Source organism: Gallinula chloropus (assembly GCF_964237585.1).
Source record: "Gallinula chloropus genome assembly, chromosome: 1".
Classification (NCBI taxonomy): Eukaryota; Metazoa; Chordata; class Aves; order Gruiformes; family Rallidae; genus Gallinula; species Gallinula chloropus.
This window is the reverse complement of record NC_140085.1, coordinates 73,488,289-73,505,982: the sequence shown is the minus strand read 5'-3', so window position 1 is coordinate 73,505,982 and position 17,694 is coordinate 73,488,289. Positions and strand designations below refer to the sequence as shown.

The following is a 17,694-nucleotide window of genomic DNA, read 5'->3' as shown; positions in this document are numbered from 1 at the left end:
TTACTCATAAAAAAACCCAGACTATTATTTCATATATGACAGGGGAAAACATATTTCATTACTGGTTTCAAATAAAGGATAAAGATAACCTATTGCATGAGACCAAACATTAGTCTTGCATTCACTGAGCAGAATTTAGAGCAATTTTGAGAAAGAACTACTGCTATTTCAAGTGATTACAGTGCTAAATAAATTATTTTTAGCCTGAAAAGGATCTCATCATAGTTTGAATTCTCTGTGGTATCATTTCATGTTATACGTGAGAAATTTCTCAATAAAAATGTCAAATAGAGAGCGAGTTGACTTCCTCCAAGGACAGTTTTGGACACTTTCCAGTACAAATCTTAACCATGAATTCTTAACCAAACACTTCCTCCTAATAAATAAACAAATAAGAAATTTCACTTGATTAGAAAGAACAAAAAATGTTGACACAAGAACTCAGGAAACCTGTCATCTGATCTAATTAGTTGTCAATATTCCAAATTTGCTATTTATACAGAAGATTTTAATCATCTTGCTATACTGACGTTGCTAGAAAGACATCCAGTGAAAGTTTAAAAAGGAACCTGACCACAAGAGATGGCTTAAGATGTTGCATAGACTTCATCCAAGCAAGAGATGCAGAAATCCTGATATAACGGTCTTGTCCATTGCAACCTGTTCCCTAGACGGCCTACAGGTCTATCAGTGAACTGTCATGGGGTCCTACCCTGCAGCTATTTAAATGCACCAGACAAGGATTTCTGAGGATGTATGCATGATTAAATGTGGCCCAATCACTGAGACAGCAATTCAGCTGTATAAACATCAGAGTCAAATGCCATCTTAATATTATTCCATCTAGCCTCCATCTCACGGTCCAGATCTAGTCTTGTAGATCTTGACTTGATGATCCTTACAGGTCCCTTCCATCTTGAGACATTCTATGACCTCACATCACATCTGCCAGCTCCAGTGTGTTTCCTCTATTGTGACTGTCCTATGTTTAGGCAATCAAATTGCCCCCTAAGAGTTTGTGCTGCTTGGCATCCCATGTGCTGACAAAAGGGACACGAATGGTAATGGCTGGAAGGCCAAAGGATAAGGGGAGAAGTAGGAATCATGTAGTCTGGTGTTGGGTCACTCCTAGCAAGTCTTCTGTCCAAGCACATAAACATCCATGGCGCTGTGTGAGAAGACAGTTCAGAGAGGGTTTTCACAATCAATCAACCACGAGTTTTATAGACTCATCTAAAAATTTGATAGAAGTGACATCATTCTAGACAAGATCCACTACAGTCCTACTTAATGTGTATACAGACTTCAGCATGCCAGTTAAACATTGCATGACTTCTAAGAGGAATGCAAAATTGATACATAGAATATATGATGCAGTACTTAACTAGCAATCTTCATTTTGACCGTTCTGTAAAGTCCTACAGAGGTTGGGGTGAGGAGGAGGGGACCTCACTGCATCCTCTTAAAAACACTCAACTGTATTTACATGTTTCTGGTAGCACAAGCGAAGGGAAATGCAACTACTTTAGAACATAAATAGACTACAACATATTCCTTTTCAAAACTGATACTGTACTAATGGGCACAAACAGACTATCCCAGCAGTCAGCATAACTGGTGATGCCAGCTACCAGCTAGGGAGCAAATAATGACAGAAAAATTAGGTTCTCTCTTTTCCTAGCAATGGTGTCCCAAATCTGAGTTCGCACACAACACACAGTCACAGGAAGATTTGCATGGTCACCATCAGGATTAAAAAATTCAGTCTGAGATCTTACAACCAGACACTTTTGTCCTCAGTACACTTACTCAAATTTTAAAGATGAAAGGAAGAGTAACAGGCCTTGAATCCCTTTTCAGTACCTCTAAGTAAGAACAGGTATTTTACTGACATACATCAAAGACCATTGATTAGTTGTAAACATTCAGTCTGCGTTTGAGGAACAGAAACTTCCCCAGTCTCAGAATTAGAAAGGCAACTGTCTCTCTTAGTGTCCTGAAGTTTCACGCTGGGAGAAATGAAGCCCTTTGCTATTCCCAGCCACAGTATCATAGAAAGGTGGATCTTGAAAGGGACCTCTGTACATCACCTAGTCCAGCCCCCCCCCCCCCCCCCCCCACCCCGGCTAAAGCAGGATCACCTACATACACAGGATTGCAGTCCATGTGGGTTTTGAGTATGTCCAGAGAAGGACACTTCACACAGCCTCTCTGGGCAGCCTGTCCCAGCACTCTGTCACCCTCATCTGTTCACTGAACCTTTTCTAGAAGCAGTGTGATTTCTAACACTTTTGTGGTAATTCTAAAATACCAATTCTAAAAAACCTGAGAGATCTCTTGGCAAGCTTTGGATCAATACTTTCAACCATAGCCACCTGTTCATATTATCATAGGCCTTTTCTCCCCCCAAAAAATAATCCCAAGTCGCTGAAGAGAAATTAATGAAAAGAAAATGAGAAATCTGGCTATCTCTGTGGATCCAGCCTGTATGTTTCATGACCAGAGGACAACAACAGAGAGCAGGGGTCCAAAAAAACCCAACCAAAAATCCACAGACCTCCATAACAGTTCACCTTTTATCAGATCACTACTTTTCCTGTTCATACCTGCCAATCTACTTTTCCCTGCTACAATGGGAATCATTTGGAAACAAAGCTGTTTGAAGTAACATACACGCAGTTATTTGAATTCCCAATAGTTGAACTATTTGATTATGTTTATACCCATGTTTTATTAAGAGGTATTTATGAACATTAGTATAAATACAGTTTTCCTTTCTTTTTTAAATGGATGGCTGGCTGCTCTTTGTATAAGAAATACCTCTTCCACAATTAATCATTTGATCACCTCAGGTTGAGGCAAATAAATCTATTTAGCCTGTTCTATAACAAATTAAATTTGCAAGTTTGAGTCAAAATCCTGGCGATGGTCAGGGTTTGTAATCCATCTGAAAAAATATTACTCAGTTTGAAAGTGAACACAGTAGGAAATACAGCTAACTAAAAGGCAAACCAAATCCTTGCTCTGAAATTCTAGTTGTTCCACAGCTTCAGTAAGTACTGACTGGTTTCACTGGAAAAAAAAACCAAACATAAATCCCCAAATCCTCAGACTGCTGAAGCAATTAAGATCCTGCTCTGAACATGGCTTTGTATAGTTAGTGGACTGTGTCCCTCGCCTTCACAAACAGCTATTACTGAAAACTGTTTCTTCTGTCCTTTTTGTCCAAGTATGCCTTCATAACAGTTTCACTTTCAACATTCTGTAATTTATGTTCATATCCTAGAACTATGTTACCCTAAAAGGGAAAAAAGGGGAGAGGGGATCTCTAAAGATACGACTGAAATTACAGAAGTTGAATGAAGCAGACAAAATATATTTAAGTGGATGGGGTAAATTACTTTTCTTTAAAAAGAAGCCCAAACTTCCAGCACAAGCTTTGGAGGTAAGGGGGTTATTTTTTGCAGTGTTAAAGAGAGGCAAACTGATTTGAGTATGTGGGGATTAAGAGTTTAGCCTAAACCACACTGGAGTTAACAGACAGGTTTCAATTTATTCACCGTGATCTGGATCAAGTCTTTACTGAAAATATATCAGATAACCAACCACAGCAAGCAAATCAGGCCTCCTTACCACAGACATGAAAGGAAACTTCCCTACCAGCATTCACTACTTACCAAGACAGTTGTGGCCATCGTGGGCTAACATGAACCCATCATAGCATGTACACCTGTAGTTGCCTGGGATGTTGATACACTCGTGAACGCAGCCCCCATTGTAGAAGTCATTTTCACACTCGTCAATATCTAAAACACAAGAGGGGGAAGAAGAAGCTTTTGTAAAAAGAAAATACCAAGTATACAGAAAAATTTCCTCAAACAAACAAGTTTTTTTTTTTTTAATTTAGGAATGTTCCTAATCTTTCTATATTCATATTGTATATTTCGTCCAAGAGATGGCTCAGGAAATTACTGACTGTCATGTATGACCTGCTGACTGAAAGACAGCAAGCCAATGTATAGAACATTCCTTACCAAAATAACTAGTATCATCACAGTAAACAATGATACTCTGCCAAAAAGAATAAAACCAAACACCTGATTTTGGCACGTTTTTTACATTTAAAATATAGGTTTTATCTTTAAAATAGTCAAGTAGACAATGAGTTAAACCTCCAACTTTGTTGTAACAACCAACTACTTGAAACTTGCTATCGATAGGACATAAGACAAGAGAAAAGTATGCCGTATTTAACATAAAGCTGTCTTCTCAGGACAAGATCTGATATAGTCCTGACAATACATAAGGCTGTAGTTCTGTACAACAAATCTTAAAAACCACATTTCTGAAATAGCTGGTACACTTTTGTTTGTCTCCTCCTCCCCCCCCCCCAATAAGTCCTATTATCATTTTCTATATTAATTCACATACAGCAACAACAAAAAAAATGTTTTATTCTAAGAAGTTATGCTAGAATTTTTTTTTTTGTGCACTGGCCTGTATCTGAAAGACTACTATAAACTGTGAGAGAGATGAATTCTGCTTCAATTTCAAACAATCCTGTTATGATCTTCCCTCCCTCACACAAAAAAATAACTTTTTCACTCACTGAAGAAAGTGCAAACTTGCTTGTTTTTACAGATTGCATCTTGGTTTGTAGATGGAATGTCAGCCTCACAGTCACAGCTATGAATCATTCGGTGGTGCACACCAACCAACTAAAAATACACAAATAATTATAGACAGACTCATAGCTTGATAAGTATCAGCTCTAAATCTGTGGTGTGCTAGACCAAAAACCCCAGCTACTTTCCCTAAGTTAGACAACGCATGATAAACAGATAAAGTCATCTTTTTAGAAAATCACCTGTTAGTACATTTGAGCTATCACAGAATGGCAGAAGCATTAAGGTTGGAAAAGACCTCCAAGATCATCTAGTCCAACCGTCCCCCTACCAGGTGTATTACTTACTAAACCATGTCCTTAAGTACCTCATCCAATCTTTCCTCAAACACCCTGAGGGACAGTGACTCCACTACCTCCCAGGACAACCCATTCCGATGCCTCACCAATCTTCCTGAGCAGAAATGTCTCCTCATTTCTAACCTGAACCTCCCTGGCACAGCTTGAAGCCCCAACACTTGTCCTATGTCCTATCCTGGACGTACATTTCAAACATGCCTTCCACTGCAGAGATAACTGAAATATTTCTGAATTAGGCTTACTTTCACACAGCCATTTTTTTTTCTTGTTTTGGTTTTTGTTTTGTTTTTTTTCTAACTTTTCAAAGTACCCCAGGAAAAGCTTTGCTATCTGGTATCATACCCAGCTATAATCCCAAGACAGCAAGGTAATTTGGCAAACCCAGGTTCTGCAAAGCCAGCACAGACTCAGTCACTCAAGGCTTTCAGCATTTCTACCCCTTGGATTGAGGCTGGCTAGGTTTGTGCCTCTTTGCACAATCCTCTGAGAAGTTTGATCTGCCAGAGAAGTCACAGTCTTCTCCAAAATGTTTTTGCAAGCTTTTCCCTTCAAGTCATCCCCTCCCCAAAAATCTACATTGAACTCGAAATTGCTCAGATCTTCATCCACTTCCTTCCAATGGCTCTGAAGCCCCCTTCTGCAATCTCTTCAGCAGCTTGAAAGGGGAATTACAAATTTATCTTTATCCACAAAACCAGTTAAGCTTTTTTGTAACTCCGCATTCAACACCACAAAAATGCTGGAAATAAAAAGCTGGAGAAAGGATCTTCCTGACAAAAATACAACCTGCTGTTTAAACATAAACTTCCTAGCCTTGCAATCACTGCTGTGTTTCAGAAATCATTCTTCGTTAACAATTTCCACCCCTTAGTTGTACAAGAGCCAAGTCAGCCCAACCTGTGGATGCACTCAACCTTCTGGAGTTTGCCATGAAAACAAAAAGAGCCTTTTGTGATTTTTTTTCCTAAAACACTAACCAGCAAGTCAATTATTGTGTATTGGGCTCATTAGGGACACACTTTATAGCATGGCAGTGCAAAGTCCCTGAGAAACCGCTCTCCTATATGTACAGCCCCATGTGCCTGCATACATATTGCCAAAGCATTACAGTGAAGCTCCCACTTAGGAGATCTTTGTGGCTTCCATAACTATTCATGCATATTTCCTGAAACTTCCTATCAATCTCGGGCTACAGGGACAAAAACAGAGCTCTACAGCAATACCATGTTTTAACAGGGCAAATTAATAACCAAAAAAAGGTGGGACATGATTTTGATGCCAGGTGTGGTGGGCATTCCTTCAAGACACCCAGAAAAAACAGTAACTTCATTTGAAGATTTGCTCTTAACTGTTATCCAGCACCGAGTTTCTTCAGAAAGAGGGAATTCAGAAGAAAGGGTTATCAGTTCTTATGGTACTCAGACTACCAAGGGCTGATCAATTAATTCCCCTTTTCTCTTCCCTCCCCCAAACAATGAATCAAACAGGACTATTTGTTTAAATAAGCAATGGGAGAGCCTTCAAAAGGGACAAAAATCAAAGAAACACAAAGCCTCTTAAATGCCTGCCCTTTATACAATACTTATTTCTAAAAAGCTGTACTGTGATTAGCAGCACAAGGTGCTGATGTAATACAAATACTTCAGCTCCAGAAAGGGTAATCTAACAGATACATAACCCAGAAAAATAACAAAAGGAACAGATTCTTCTCACATCTCTCTCTCAAGGACTTCCAGTTGCATTAAATTCTGTGAAAGGATTAGATTACTTCTCCCTTTTGTACCCCAAGAGCAGTACAAAACTAGGAGTGGAGCCAAATATTCTACCTAATTTTAAGAACCATGTTGTAGGTTTTTTGGTGCTTCCCCCAAACCACACTGCTATTTAAAAGACTTTGCCTGGTAGGCTGATGGAAATTTCTGTCTCCAGTATTGCTAGTAAAACACCAAGGGGATAAGATGAGGGAATTTAACACTTCAGCTTTTAAAATGAAACCAACCAAACAAAACCATGCAAGAAGCCCGTGAAGGCCAAATGTTGGTCGTTTTTCAAGCTCCAGTCGCTTCAACAAAAAAAAAAAACAGACAATGTCCCCACAAACAATGTGAACATCACCCATCTTCTCAGGTACCAGGAGGAGGACATTATTTCAAGAGCACCCCCGTGAAAGTGCTGAACAACTAATTTACAGGCAGAATATTACATCTTACATGGCAGGATATGACTTCCTTAGCAAGCTTAATATAGTGATAAAAGCAATAGCAGTACAAACACACAAAACCTTTATGCTCACTCTTACTTTATCTATTGTAAGCCCCAAAATTTGCAGGGGCCAGCTATGTTAATTTCCTTTTGGTTAGGTCATATCCTATTACACTTTTTTCCCTGAAACCGATAGGATTGTGTGTTAATCAATTTCTTGGCTCCAAACACATCCAACTCAGAAATTTAACTCTTCCCACTAATTTTGGGCCTTCAACTATTCCGAAGATTTTTAGTGTTTCATCACCTAATATTGTCTTTCAGGATGAAGCAATTACCGTAACACCAAAACTAAGCAAGAGAAACAGGAATGTTGCAGTCCAACCATGAGGTTGCTGTGCTTGATGCAGATGCACGTGCTGTTGAAACAGCAAGGTTTGCTGGGATCTAGCTCTCAAGGGGAATCCTAAGGTTTTATCTACATTGGCAAAGTATTTACCAAGTTTTCACTCCAGTAAATTCTGCCTGGGTAGACACCTTGGGGTGTCTAAGAAAGCACCCTAAAAAAGTAATTGCAATTTCCTCTCTAAGAGGAATTAATTTCATATGGTATTACAATGGCAGCAATTACAGGTGCCCTGGAAATACTGAAATGCACCAAAATGATTAAAAAGGCGTAGGGTCATTTATAACAACATGTTCTGCCAAGAACCTATGTGGGCTGACTGTATTCAAACGGGACAGCAATTCCTAACGCCAGAGCTGGTTGCATACAACCACGTCTTCAGCTGCTGGAGAGCTAGTTTTGACCATCTCTGTCTGGAAATGTTTTGGGAAATCTCCAAAATCCACTCCTTGTTTCAAAAGTTTTGAAGGAAAAAAATAAGCAGGGATAAAAAACAAAACAAAAAAAAAGAGATAAAAAGAAGCTTGCCTACTTGGGTGCACTAGTAGCTGTCCTGGTTCAGCTATTTGCCAAGGTGAAAGAAGCTTGGAAACTACATCATAATTCCTTCTGGAAAGCAGAGGTGAATCTTTTTGTCACAGCCTGGAAATAACTTTCTTTCAGATACCCAAGGGAACACAGCACCACCATGCTCTGCTGTTGTCCTCTTCAATGACCACTTGTGTTGTTTAAAGCGTGTATAGTGTATAAGACCATAATTATTATATATGCATCCAAGAACTTAAAAAAATCCCCAAACTCAGACAAGTACCAGAGAAAATCCGAGCAGTTGTAACCATGAGGAGTACTGTAATTTACAACCACTGTATTCCAGTTATACAAAAAGTTGGCTTCTTTATGTGACCTAATTCTTTTTAGCCTGAGGGGACATGTATCTACCTTAAACAGATTTGGGTTGATGCTTTTTTCTTTACTACAAGTGAAAGTGACACTAGCCCACAAATATTTTTCATCTGCAACAAAGGGATGGCACTCTCAGGAGTGTCACAAGGCCACCCTGCAGACAAGCAGCTCTCTTGGAGGCAGATAACAATGTGACTACAAAACGTTCAAAATCAAACAAGAATCAATTTCTTCTTCTTCTTCCAGTGTCATAGTATTTCAACTGTTTCAGCAGATAATAAAGACATGTTATCACGCAATAACTAATGTCCAAATGACAAACCAAGCTGTAAAACACAGTGAGGAAGACAGGCAGTTCCCTTTTTGCTTAAACATTTTCAGCACAGTCATGAAATCTGCTCTGTGCTAGCCATCTTTTCCAAGCACTAACAATCTTTGCTAGAAGGTGGCAATGACTTTATGCTGGGAAAGTACAAAATCCATGTCCAGCAAAATCCATCCATTATACCAGTTACCATTCATTAACCTCCTGAATGTCCAAAAATCATTACAACTCACATAACAAAACTTATTTGTCAGCACAGCTACCGATCATTGTGGGCAAAGTTACCAAAATCAAAGCAAATGTCTGCATGCAGTTGATGAATTTTGGATCAGTGTCACAGCAGAGCTGTCACAGAAGCCTTGAGGCCATTAACATGCAAAAGGAAGAATGGCTGAGGCCCGAAAGTCAATGAGCCAAATTCAGCTTTCAGTGTCGAATTCCACAGATTTCTATAGAAAATGGGAAAGGGTGCATTGGCACAACTTTTATCTTGGCATCTGTCAAGGCCACACATCCCAACACTCATGATGCAACAGAATATGTTCAAAATAGGAGCAGGATTGGGTAAAATCTGTGTTCGTTTTAAAGTATTTCTTGACTACTAATGTAAGGGAAAAATCTGGAGCTAATTTAGTAAACACAAACTTCAATTGACTTTGAAAGGAATAATTTATATGCTTGGACATTTTAAAATAAATAGCCAAAGGAAGCTGTCTGCTCATATCAATTCCTTCTAATTTAGAGAATCACAAACAAAACTTTACACACAGGTATATTATGCAGATGTGGAATACTTCCTAAAGGACCTGAGTGCATAAAATCACTAGAAAAAAAAATATGAAATTCTTTTTAAGTGTATCTTGACGGATAAATCCACATGTTTATTCAGTATCTGAAAAGAAAAATATGTTGGTGTTCATCTGTATCTGCTTATCTAGCAGCTTTAAGCAAAATGCTGCCAAAGAGGCATCATGGAGACAGTAAATAACATTGTCCTTACAAATGTGCCAGCAAAGAAACAGTGTTTTTCACCTTGCTGCTCCATGAGAAGCTGTTACTAGTCCCCTACAGAAGACAGAGCATACCACTAGCAGAATTCTACACTGTCAGTCATCTGCTAAAAAGACATCATACTCCAGTTCTGTAATTGCGGCATGTTGCCTGGTATGTAGCAAAGGACATTGCAAAATGCTGGAACACTTATTTCTATGTGGTAATGTTTTACACTTTTATGGCTTCACTCTCAAAAGCTTTCGGAAATGTTTACTGATTCTTGACTGAATGTTGGTCACTGTTCCTCCTAGGACTAATATGTTGTCCTCATTTCTACAGAACAATGCAGGACAAAAGACCCACCCTAGGTTTCAAATCTTACACAATTAAAAATAAAGCTACAGCACAAAGAGAGTTTTCTTCATCTCTGCAAACTTGATCTTGAACAGTAGGGAAAGAAGGAACCTTGTAATATCCAAAAGTGAAATGCCCTGAGGTGAAAACCCAATCCCGCTAAAGTTACGAGTCATTTTTACCACTGGCTTCCCAGTGCCAGGAAGAAACCTTTCCTGGGACTCACAGTAAAGAGCTATCTGAGATGGGATCAGCACTTAAATCTCTTGTTCCCACTTCCAACCCAGAACAAGCAGCAGTGTAGCATCAACACTGTTACTTTATTTTTGAAGAAACAGGCTGAAATGAAGAAACACGTGCACTGACAAGAATACAATGAAAGTTCAAGTCCTGGATCATAATCAGATCAGCATCTTATTTTTTTTTTAATGACTGGATTTGGGGACTGTAAAAGCCATTAAAATAAATAAAACCAACATGGGAACACTTTTTCTTTGGCAGAGTCTATATTTAATATACTTTCAACAGTTAAACACTCTCACTGGCTATCCTGAACCTACGGCGTTTTGTTCTTCTCGTATCGAGTTGCACTTCCCTTAAGAAGGGAACCAGCTCCAGATCTAAAGGCCAGAAAAAGACCTCACATATACATTAAGGACCATTTTGGTTAAGTGCAGTTCAGTGCTCTGGAAAGCACTCAACACAAGCAAGAATACTAAAATGATTAGATTCTCAAGAGGAGTTTAGCACAAGCACATTTCCACACGTTCAAAACAATTTGAAGTCTGTTCAGGTATGCTCTTCAAATTTGGAAGAGCTGACCCAGTTAATTGCATGAAGAATCAGCTGGGAAAATGTTACCAGTTTGACTCACAGAATGGTTTCTGTTGGAAAAGACCTTCAAGATCAACATGTCCAACCATCTATCCAGCCCTACTAAGTCCAACACTAGACCATGTAACCAAGTACAACATCTACCCTTCCTTTAAACACATCCAGGGATGGTGACTCAACCACCTCCCGGGGCAGTCTGTTCCAATATCTAACAACCCTTTCAGTAAAGACATTTTCCTAATGTACAACCCAAATGCTTCCCCTGATGCAACTTCAGACCGTTTCCCCTCGTCCTCACTCAACCCGACCTGCTTCTCTCTGTGAGTTTTGTGACTACAGAAATCGGCATCTACTCCAAGTCCAAATTTTATGAAGAAAATATCACCATATCAATATTAATTTGATTTTTTTTCTACCACAAAAGGAAACCTCAACCTTCAGAGTGAAGGTTTCTGTTTCAGAAAATCCATTTCCATAAAAAGCTTTGTAAGTCACTTTTTTTTATAAGAGAAAACAAATTAATGTCACTGGTTACATCTGGTGCTTCCTGAGATAACATTTACGAGTCAAAAAATAAAGTAACATCTTTATTCTTTTGATGGTGTGACCTTGGAAATGTTATGATCCAATGAATCAAGGAGGAACACACAGTGTAGCTTTTATGACTTTCAAGTTGTTGTGATGTTTTCAAGACGCTTGTGCAGAATAAAACAGTAAAATTTGATAGCCATTAGGACTACTCTGAGAGCCAAGGTCAAGGGTGAGCAGGCTGGGAATAGGGTAAAATGAGAAAAAGCAGCCTGATTTCTCAGTGGAGAAAGGAAAAAGAACAGGTACAACTGGTTGTTTAGCATGAGGGTTTTTTCAGTGTAAATTCCTCAAATATGGGTACTGCCCCTCCAATGTTTGTCTCATTAGTACATTCACAAAGGAAAAAAAAAATTCAGTTTTACAAGTACTTTCAAAAATGTCATAACTCCCTATTTTCCAGTATAAAACCAGCAATAAAAAGAAAATGTCATGCCAACTCAGTGGAGATGATTTGGATGCAATCTGCGGTTGGGGTGTTTTCTGGAAGCTATTTCACACAGTTTCCAGAAAACATCCAAGTGCTCTGTAGCAGTTTTGGTTCCTTTTCTTCAGTAGGTGGCTGAACACAAAGTTCATCACACTTTGTATCTTGCTAAAGTTCCTGTCTGCAAAAAAAGGAGGGAAAATGAAATCCAAACTACATAGAGGTACGCCTAGCTGGTTAAACAGCACAAATATTTTTAAAGTGTGAACAGCTTCATATTTAGAACTAGCTTGCCTAAAAATATTTAGGATGCATTTGGAAGGGAGATGAGATCATCCCATTTATCACGAGTTGTAAGATGGGGCTTTCTATTTGCTTAATATTTTTTTCTCTGACCACAATTATTATCTCCTAATTTGAGAGAAAGCACAGAGACACACCTATGTCAGGTCCTTATTTTGCCTTGTGTTTGTATTTGTTTCCCATTACTACACTGATCACAGCAAGCGTGACTCAAACTGTCAAGTTGCACAGAGTAAGGATGGCTTGATAAGAGGCACCTTCACTGCCTGGGACAAAACAGCTAAGCTTTCACACCCTTGAGTCCTTCTCTAAAGGAGGCAATGGAGTACATGAACTTTGTATCAGCTGAAGAAAAAATATATGTGTTTAACTAAAACTTGCAAAATAACAAGTGCTAATGATCTTCAAATATATTTATTATACAAAGGGAGAATTGAGTCATATTTAAAGACTAGTGGCTAGACAGTGCCAAGCATGCAATGCTATAAGCAGAGTTCAGCTGGTCCAATTTATGTATTGTTAAATAAAACAAGGCAACAGACTGAAAATTCAAACTTTCTACAGTAGCTGAATCCATTCACTGATAAGAAATACAGTCTCTGGTAACCTCCTTGCCTGTATGTTTCTTGAATTTAACTTCCCCTCCTCAGTTTCTTGTCTCCATTCTCTTTCCTGTATGTTCCACTTCTTACTCAAAGAGCCAGAACATTTTTAATGGCTGGACACTGATAGGCCAATCAAACTGACAACAGACAAAACAATCTACCCCTTCTATTCATTCTTTCAGGATGCCTGCAGTTCGAGCCAGGTATTACTGCTTCAGCGTACACACACCTTGCGAATAGGACGTTACCACTGAAGTACAGGGGAGTAAAAAATACTTTAAAAAGTTTAAAAAACCACAGAAACTGAAAGCTGAGATTCTGCATGCACTTGGTGCAATTTTCCAGCCGCCTACATACTCTTTATGGTGGCATACATAACACTCTGGGAGCAGGAATGGAGAGGAGATCAAATAAATGACACAGAACACTTTCCATTTAGGACCTTATGGAGTTTGTGACTTCTTAACTGACAAATCTTCCTTCTGCATTAACATTAGATTTATAAAGCATTTTTTAACTAGAGTACCTTTGGGGGTCTAAACCCTTTGGACAGCTACAGTCATTTATGAAAAATACCCAACAACGACAACAAAAAAAAAACCCCAACCAAATAACCTAAGCAGAGTCCTTTCCCTGGGGAAAAAGATATTTTCTATTTATACACCTGAGTATTATTCCTATGTGACATTTGCCATCATTACCAGCACAATGCAAACTTATCTGGGACCACTCCAGCTCCGTTCGTGGTTAATACAATATTTTCCTAGATAAAACCAAAATTACTGTTATCTTGTACTACAGCCCTTGAACCTTTCCTTAATTCATTGCAATTTGACATTTTTCTTAATTGATATTTAAACAGATTGGCTGCAAGTTCTTTGAACTGCAAGTGAGATACTCAAGTAAAGATGGATACCTGCAGAGCACATAACAGTTTTAAGAGTCTGTCTTTATTTAGGAGTTGCCATGCCTGACAAGCTCACGCAGAGAGATTTCCTGTTCGCATGCTGTTATGAATGTGAAACATGACATTTGACAGCATTTTCCCCTTTCTTCTAAATCACAGCCATTTCCACCACAATTCCCTCTTTTAATATAATGGGAAATGTTTGATTCCACATCTAGCCTTGCGAGTTCTTGGAGATCTGAAGTGAGAATATTTTTGTGCACCTTACTGCCACAACTGGTGTGCATGCATCCAAGTGATTATTGTTTCACCAAAGCATGGCAGGAGATTACTCCTACATCTTTATTGAAATACACATCTAAATACTTTGAGGGAGAGGTTTAAAAGAACGAAACTAGCTGATTGATACAGACATCATTCACCTACTTTTCTTCCAACCCCCTCATTCTCAGATTCTGTACCTCTAACATGCCTTTCCCTTTCATTATTAAGTTTCTGTCCATTGACAAAAGGATACAATTCCAAACTTCAAGTCCGAAATAAATTTCCTTATTACCTGTCAGTGGATGAACAGTAACTTCTTTTCTGTGGCCCTTCCCATGAGAGAAGGTGGCTATTCTTTCTTGCTCGTTTCAGAACGAGTCAGTGGCAATCACATGTAAAATGGAAGATTTCTCAATATCATATAGCACGTGCTTCATTAGTCCCTGGCAGATTAACACTTCTTCAGTTTCAGTCAGAGACAGTTAAGCCCACAAGCAGCGTGAGACACAATATAACTGTATTTTCAACCTTCATGCATAAGAGGAGCTGCTGTATCTTCCAGCAGAGATACAAATCCTGGTGTAGCAAATTTATGTCTTCTGACAGCAGGCTTACCTTTTCAAATTATTTTTTTCCACATGTGCTTTAGCAGTAGTCCTTAGGCTATTGCAGACTCCTGGCTGAGAACGGTTCTGCTGTGCTGGTTAACCACTTGGGAAATATAATGAAATTTATATTGTGTAGGATTTGTAAAACCGAGGGCTTCCTGTTATCCCGTATTACTCGGTCTAACTCCCTACCTTGTATGGGACACCTATCAGACACCAGCTTCACCAGCCCACAAAAGCTCCTGTGATGGTCGCACACCAGCTAATGCATCTATGAGTGAAGGAGCTCTGCATTCTGTGCCCTGCTCTGCAATGACTCTCTCACAGCTGTGCACATACTCAAATGGCCTGTTCAGGGCTGCCTCTCTTTTCAATATTTACTAAAGTCATGTGGCTAATTGTAAACATGATACACAGGGGATCCATGGATTCGTGTCCCCTGATGATGCTGGTCCTGATAATTATGAAACCCAAGAAATCAACTCTGCTTATTATTTTGTCACGTGTTCCCCAAACACAGCCAAATTCATACAGTTCCCCAACAGCATCTGTTATGAAGTGAAAACCTCCCAGCATTTTGGTTTGCAGAGAACAGCAAAGAACAACCTGTAAAAAATCATAGAATGGTTTTGTTTGGAAAAGACCAAGATCATCAAGTCCAACCATCTATTCAGGCCTACTAGGTCCAACACCATGTCACCAAGTACATCATCTACTCTTCTTTTAAACACATCCAGGGATGGTGATTCAGCCGACTCCCTGGGCAGCCTGTTCCAATATCTAACAACCCTTTCAGTAAAGACATTTTTCCTAACATCCAACCTAAACGCTTCCCCTGACACAACTTCAGACTGTTTCCCCTTGTCCTGTCACTAGCTACCAGGGAGAAGAGACAGACCCAGACCCTCATCTTGCTACAACCACCTTTAGGTAGTTGTAGAGAGCAATGAGGTCTCCCCTCAGTCTCCTTTTCTCCAAACTAAACAATCCCAGCTCCCTCAGCTGCTCTTCATAAGATTTGTCTTCTAAACCCATCACCAGTTTTGTAGCCCCCCTCTGGACACACTCAAGCATCTTGATGTTCTTGTAGTGAGTGGCACAAAACTGAACCCAGTACTCCAGGTGCTGCCTCACCAGCACATACAGGGGAAGGATCACTTCCCTGCTCCTCCTGACCACACAGTTCCCGATGCAGGCCAGGATACCACTGGCCTTCTTGGCCACCTGGGCACACTGCTGACTCATATTCAGCCAGCTGTTGATCAACACCCCTAGGTCTCTCTCCTCCAAGCAGCTCTCAAGCCATTAATGTCACTCTAAGTCCTTCACAAGTGTGATGACTGTACCTCCTCACCTATTAAACAGCAGCTGACTGGAGGACAACTTGGATGATCAATGCACAGATCCCTCTGTTTCAGAATCATTATGTTTATTTTTGCTGTAACTAATGTTTCTAACTACAGAAGTGTTTATTTGGACTAGGAAAGTTGACACAATGGTTCTGTAACAGGCACAGAACACACTGAAAGGCAAGATTATGGGTCATTCATTAAAACTCAATCACATAAAAGTCCCTCACACCTTGTGGTAATCAAGACTCCAGAGTTACATACTAATACCAGTGTGTTGCCTAACTTGCAATATCAATCATTTTAAATTCCGTTCTTATCTAGGAGACAGTACTAAGGATTTTGTATTTTCCCTCTCTTTTCTGTGGTGCTGTGCACTGACAGTAAGTCTGCTTGAAAATTATTTCAGTGCTCCAACCTAGATACAGCTATATTTTCTATATATAATTTATGTTTTCAGGAGAGTGGTTGGTATTCATTTTTCTTATGAGTCCCTTGAAAGGCTGTGGGTACTCACCATCTTTAGGGAACCACTTGATGAAAGTTAGTTGAGAAATGTGTCCTTTATCAGCTTGATACATTTGCTTCAAAATTGTCTTAGAAGACAAAACAATAGAAATTTGATCAAAGATTTACAAATTTCTTTTTTTCATCCAAGATGGAGTTACATAATACTCAAAATAATTTTTGCCCAGCACCCTTCAGATTTGTGCACCATATAGAAGGTAAAAAAAAAGGCTAATAGGCTACAGCTTCTGCTATTATGTGTGAGTTGAAGATGATGAAGTCACATTACATTTCTGTAATGACAAAGTCATCTTGTCACAGAATTGTATTGTAGAATCTCAACTTTCAGTAAGTTAAACCTGTGATAATAAAGATAATACCTTAAATGTGAGCGCACTCAAGACACTGTCTGAAACAGTTCACAGCTCTAAGAGCTATCTCAACCAGGAGTCTATGGATTTGGGAACTGTACAATCATGAAACATGGGATTATATTCAAGATGCCAAAACATCTGGAAATTTTGGTGCACAACTCTGAATTCTTGCACAGCCTCTCAGCTTCTTAGAAATACCATCTCTGCAATGTGCAAAGTACCTGCCATGCAGTTTTGTCTGAGTGGACAGATCAAATATTTTCCTTTTTTTTCTTGAAAGCACAGGCCTGGCCAGTATCAGCAAGAAGCCATAGATGTTGTAATAGAACAACGCAAAAGGATTTTATTTTCAAACAAATATTACATCAATGTAATTTTGGATTCAAGCATTTTATTCCTGAAACTGAGAACCCTGTCCTACTGATACACAATGACAGTTCTATTTTTTCATCAAGGGAATTCATCAGTTATGATGTAGGATCTCCTTAGTCTTCTAAAAAGCCACACAGAAAATGGTGTAGTGAGCCAGAGCTCTATTTATCCCCAGAGACAAATAACAACAGAGAACCTGAAAACCAGCAGTAAGCAGCCTTTTGGGTTTTGACCTGTGGATGCATAACAGTTGTCTAGCAGAGCTGCAGACATGCAGCTAGGGAACACCAGCACGGAACCCATCAGCTTTTCCATCAGTATCATTTACAGACCATTCAAAGCATTGCCTGGACTGTCTGGCCAGCAGAGAAGTAAGAGCAGGGGCTCTC

At 39.3% G+C, this 17,694-nt stretch overlaps 1 protein-coding gene across 1 annotated transcript in view; it reads right to left on the bottom strand.

Moving 5' to 3' along the window:
- The window catches only part of SCUBE1 (signal peptide, CUB domain and EGF like domain containing 1), a gene marked incomplete at its 3' end in the record, with an annotated part of 207,684 nt that overhangs the window by 168,300 nt on the left and 21,690 nt on the right, over nt 1–17,694 (bottom strand). The window contains exon 3 of the mRNA XM_084262753.1: nt 3,678–3,806. Within this exon, the coding sequence (XP_084118879.1) occupies nt 3,678–3,806 (129 nt within the window). The remainder of the gene's footprint in view (nt 1–3,677; nt 3,807–17,694) is intronic.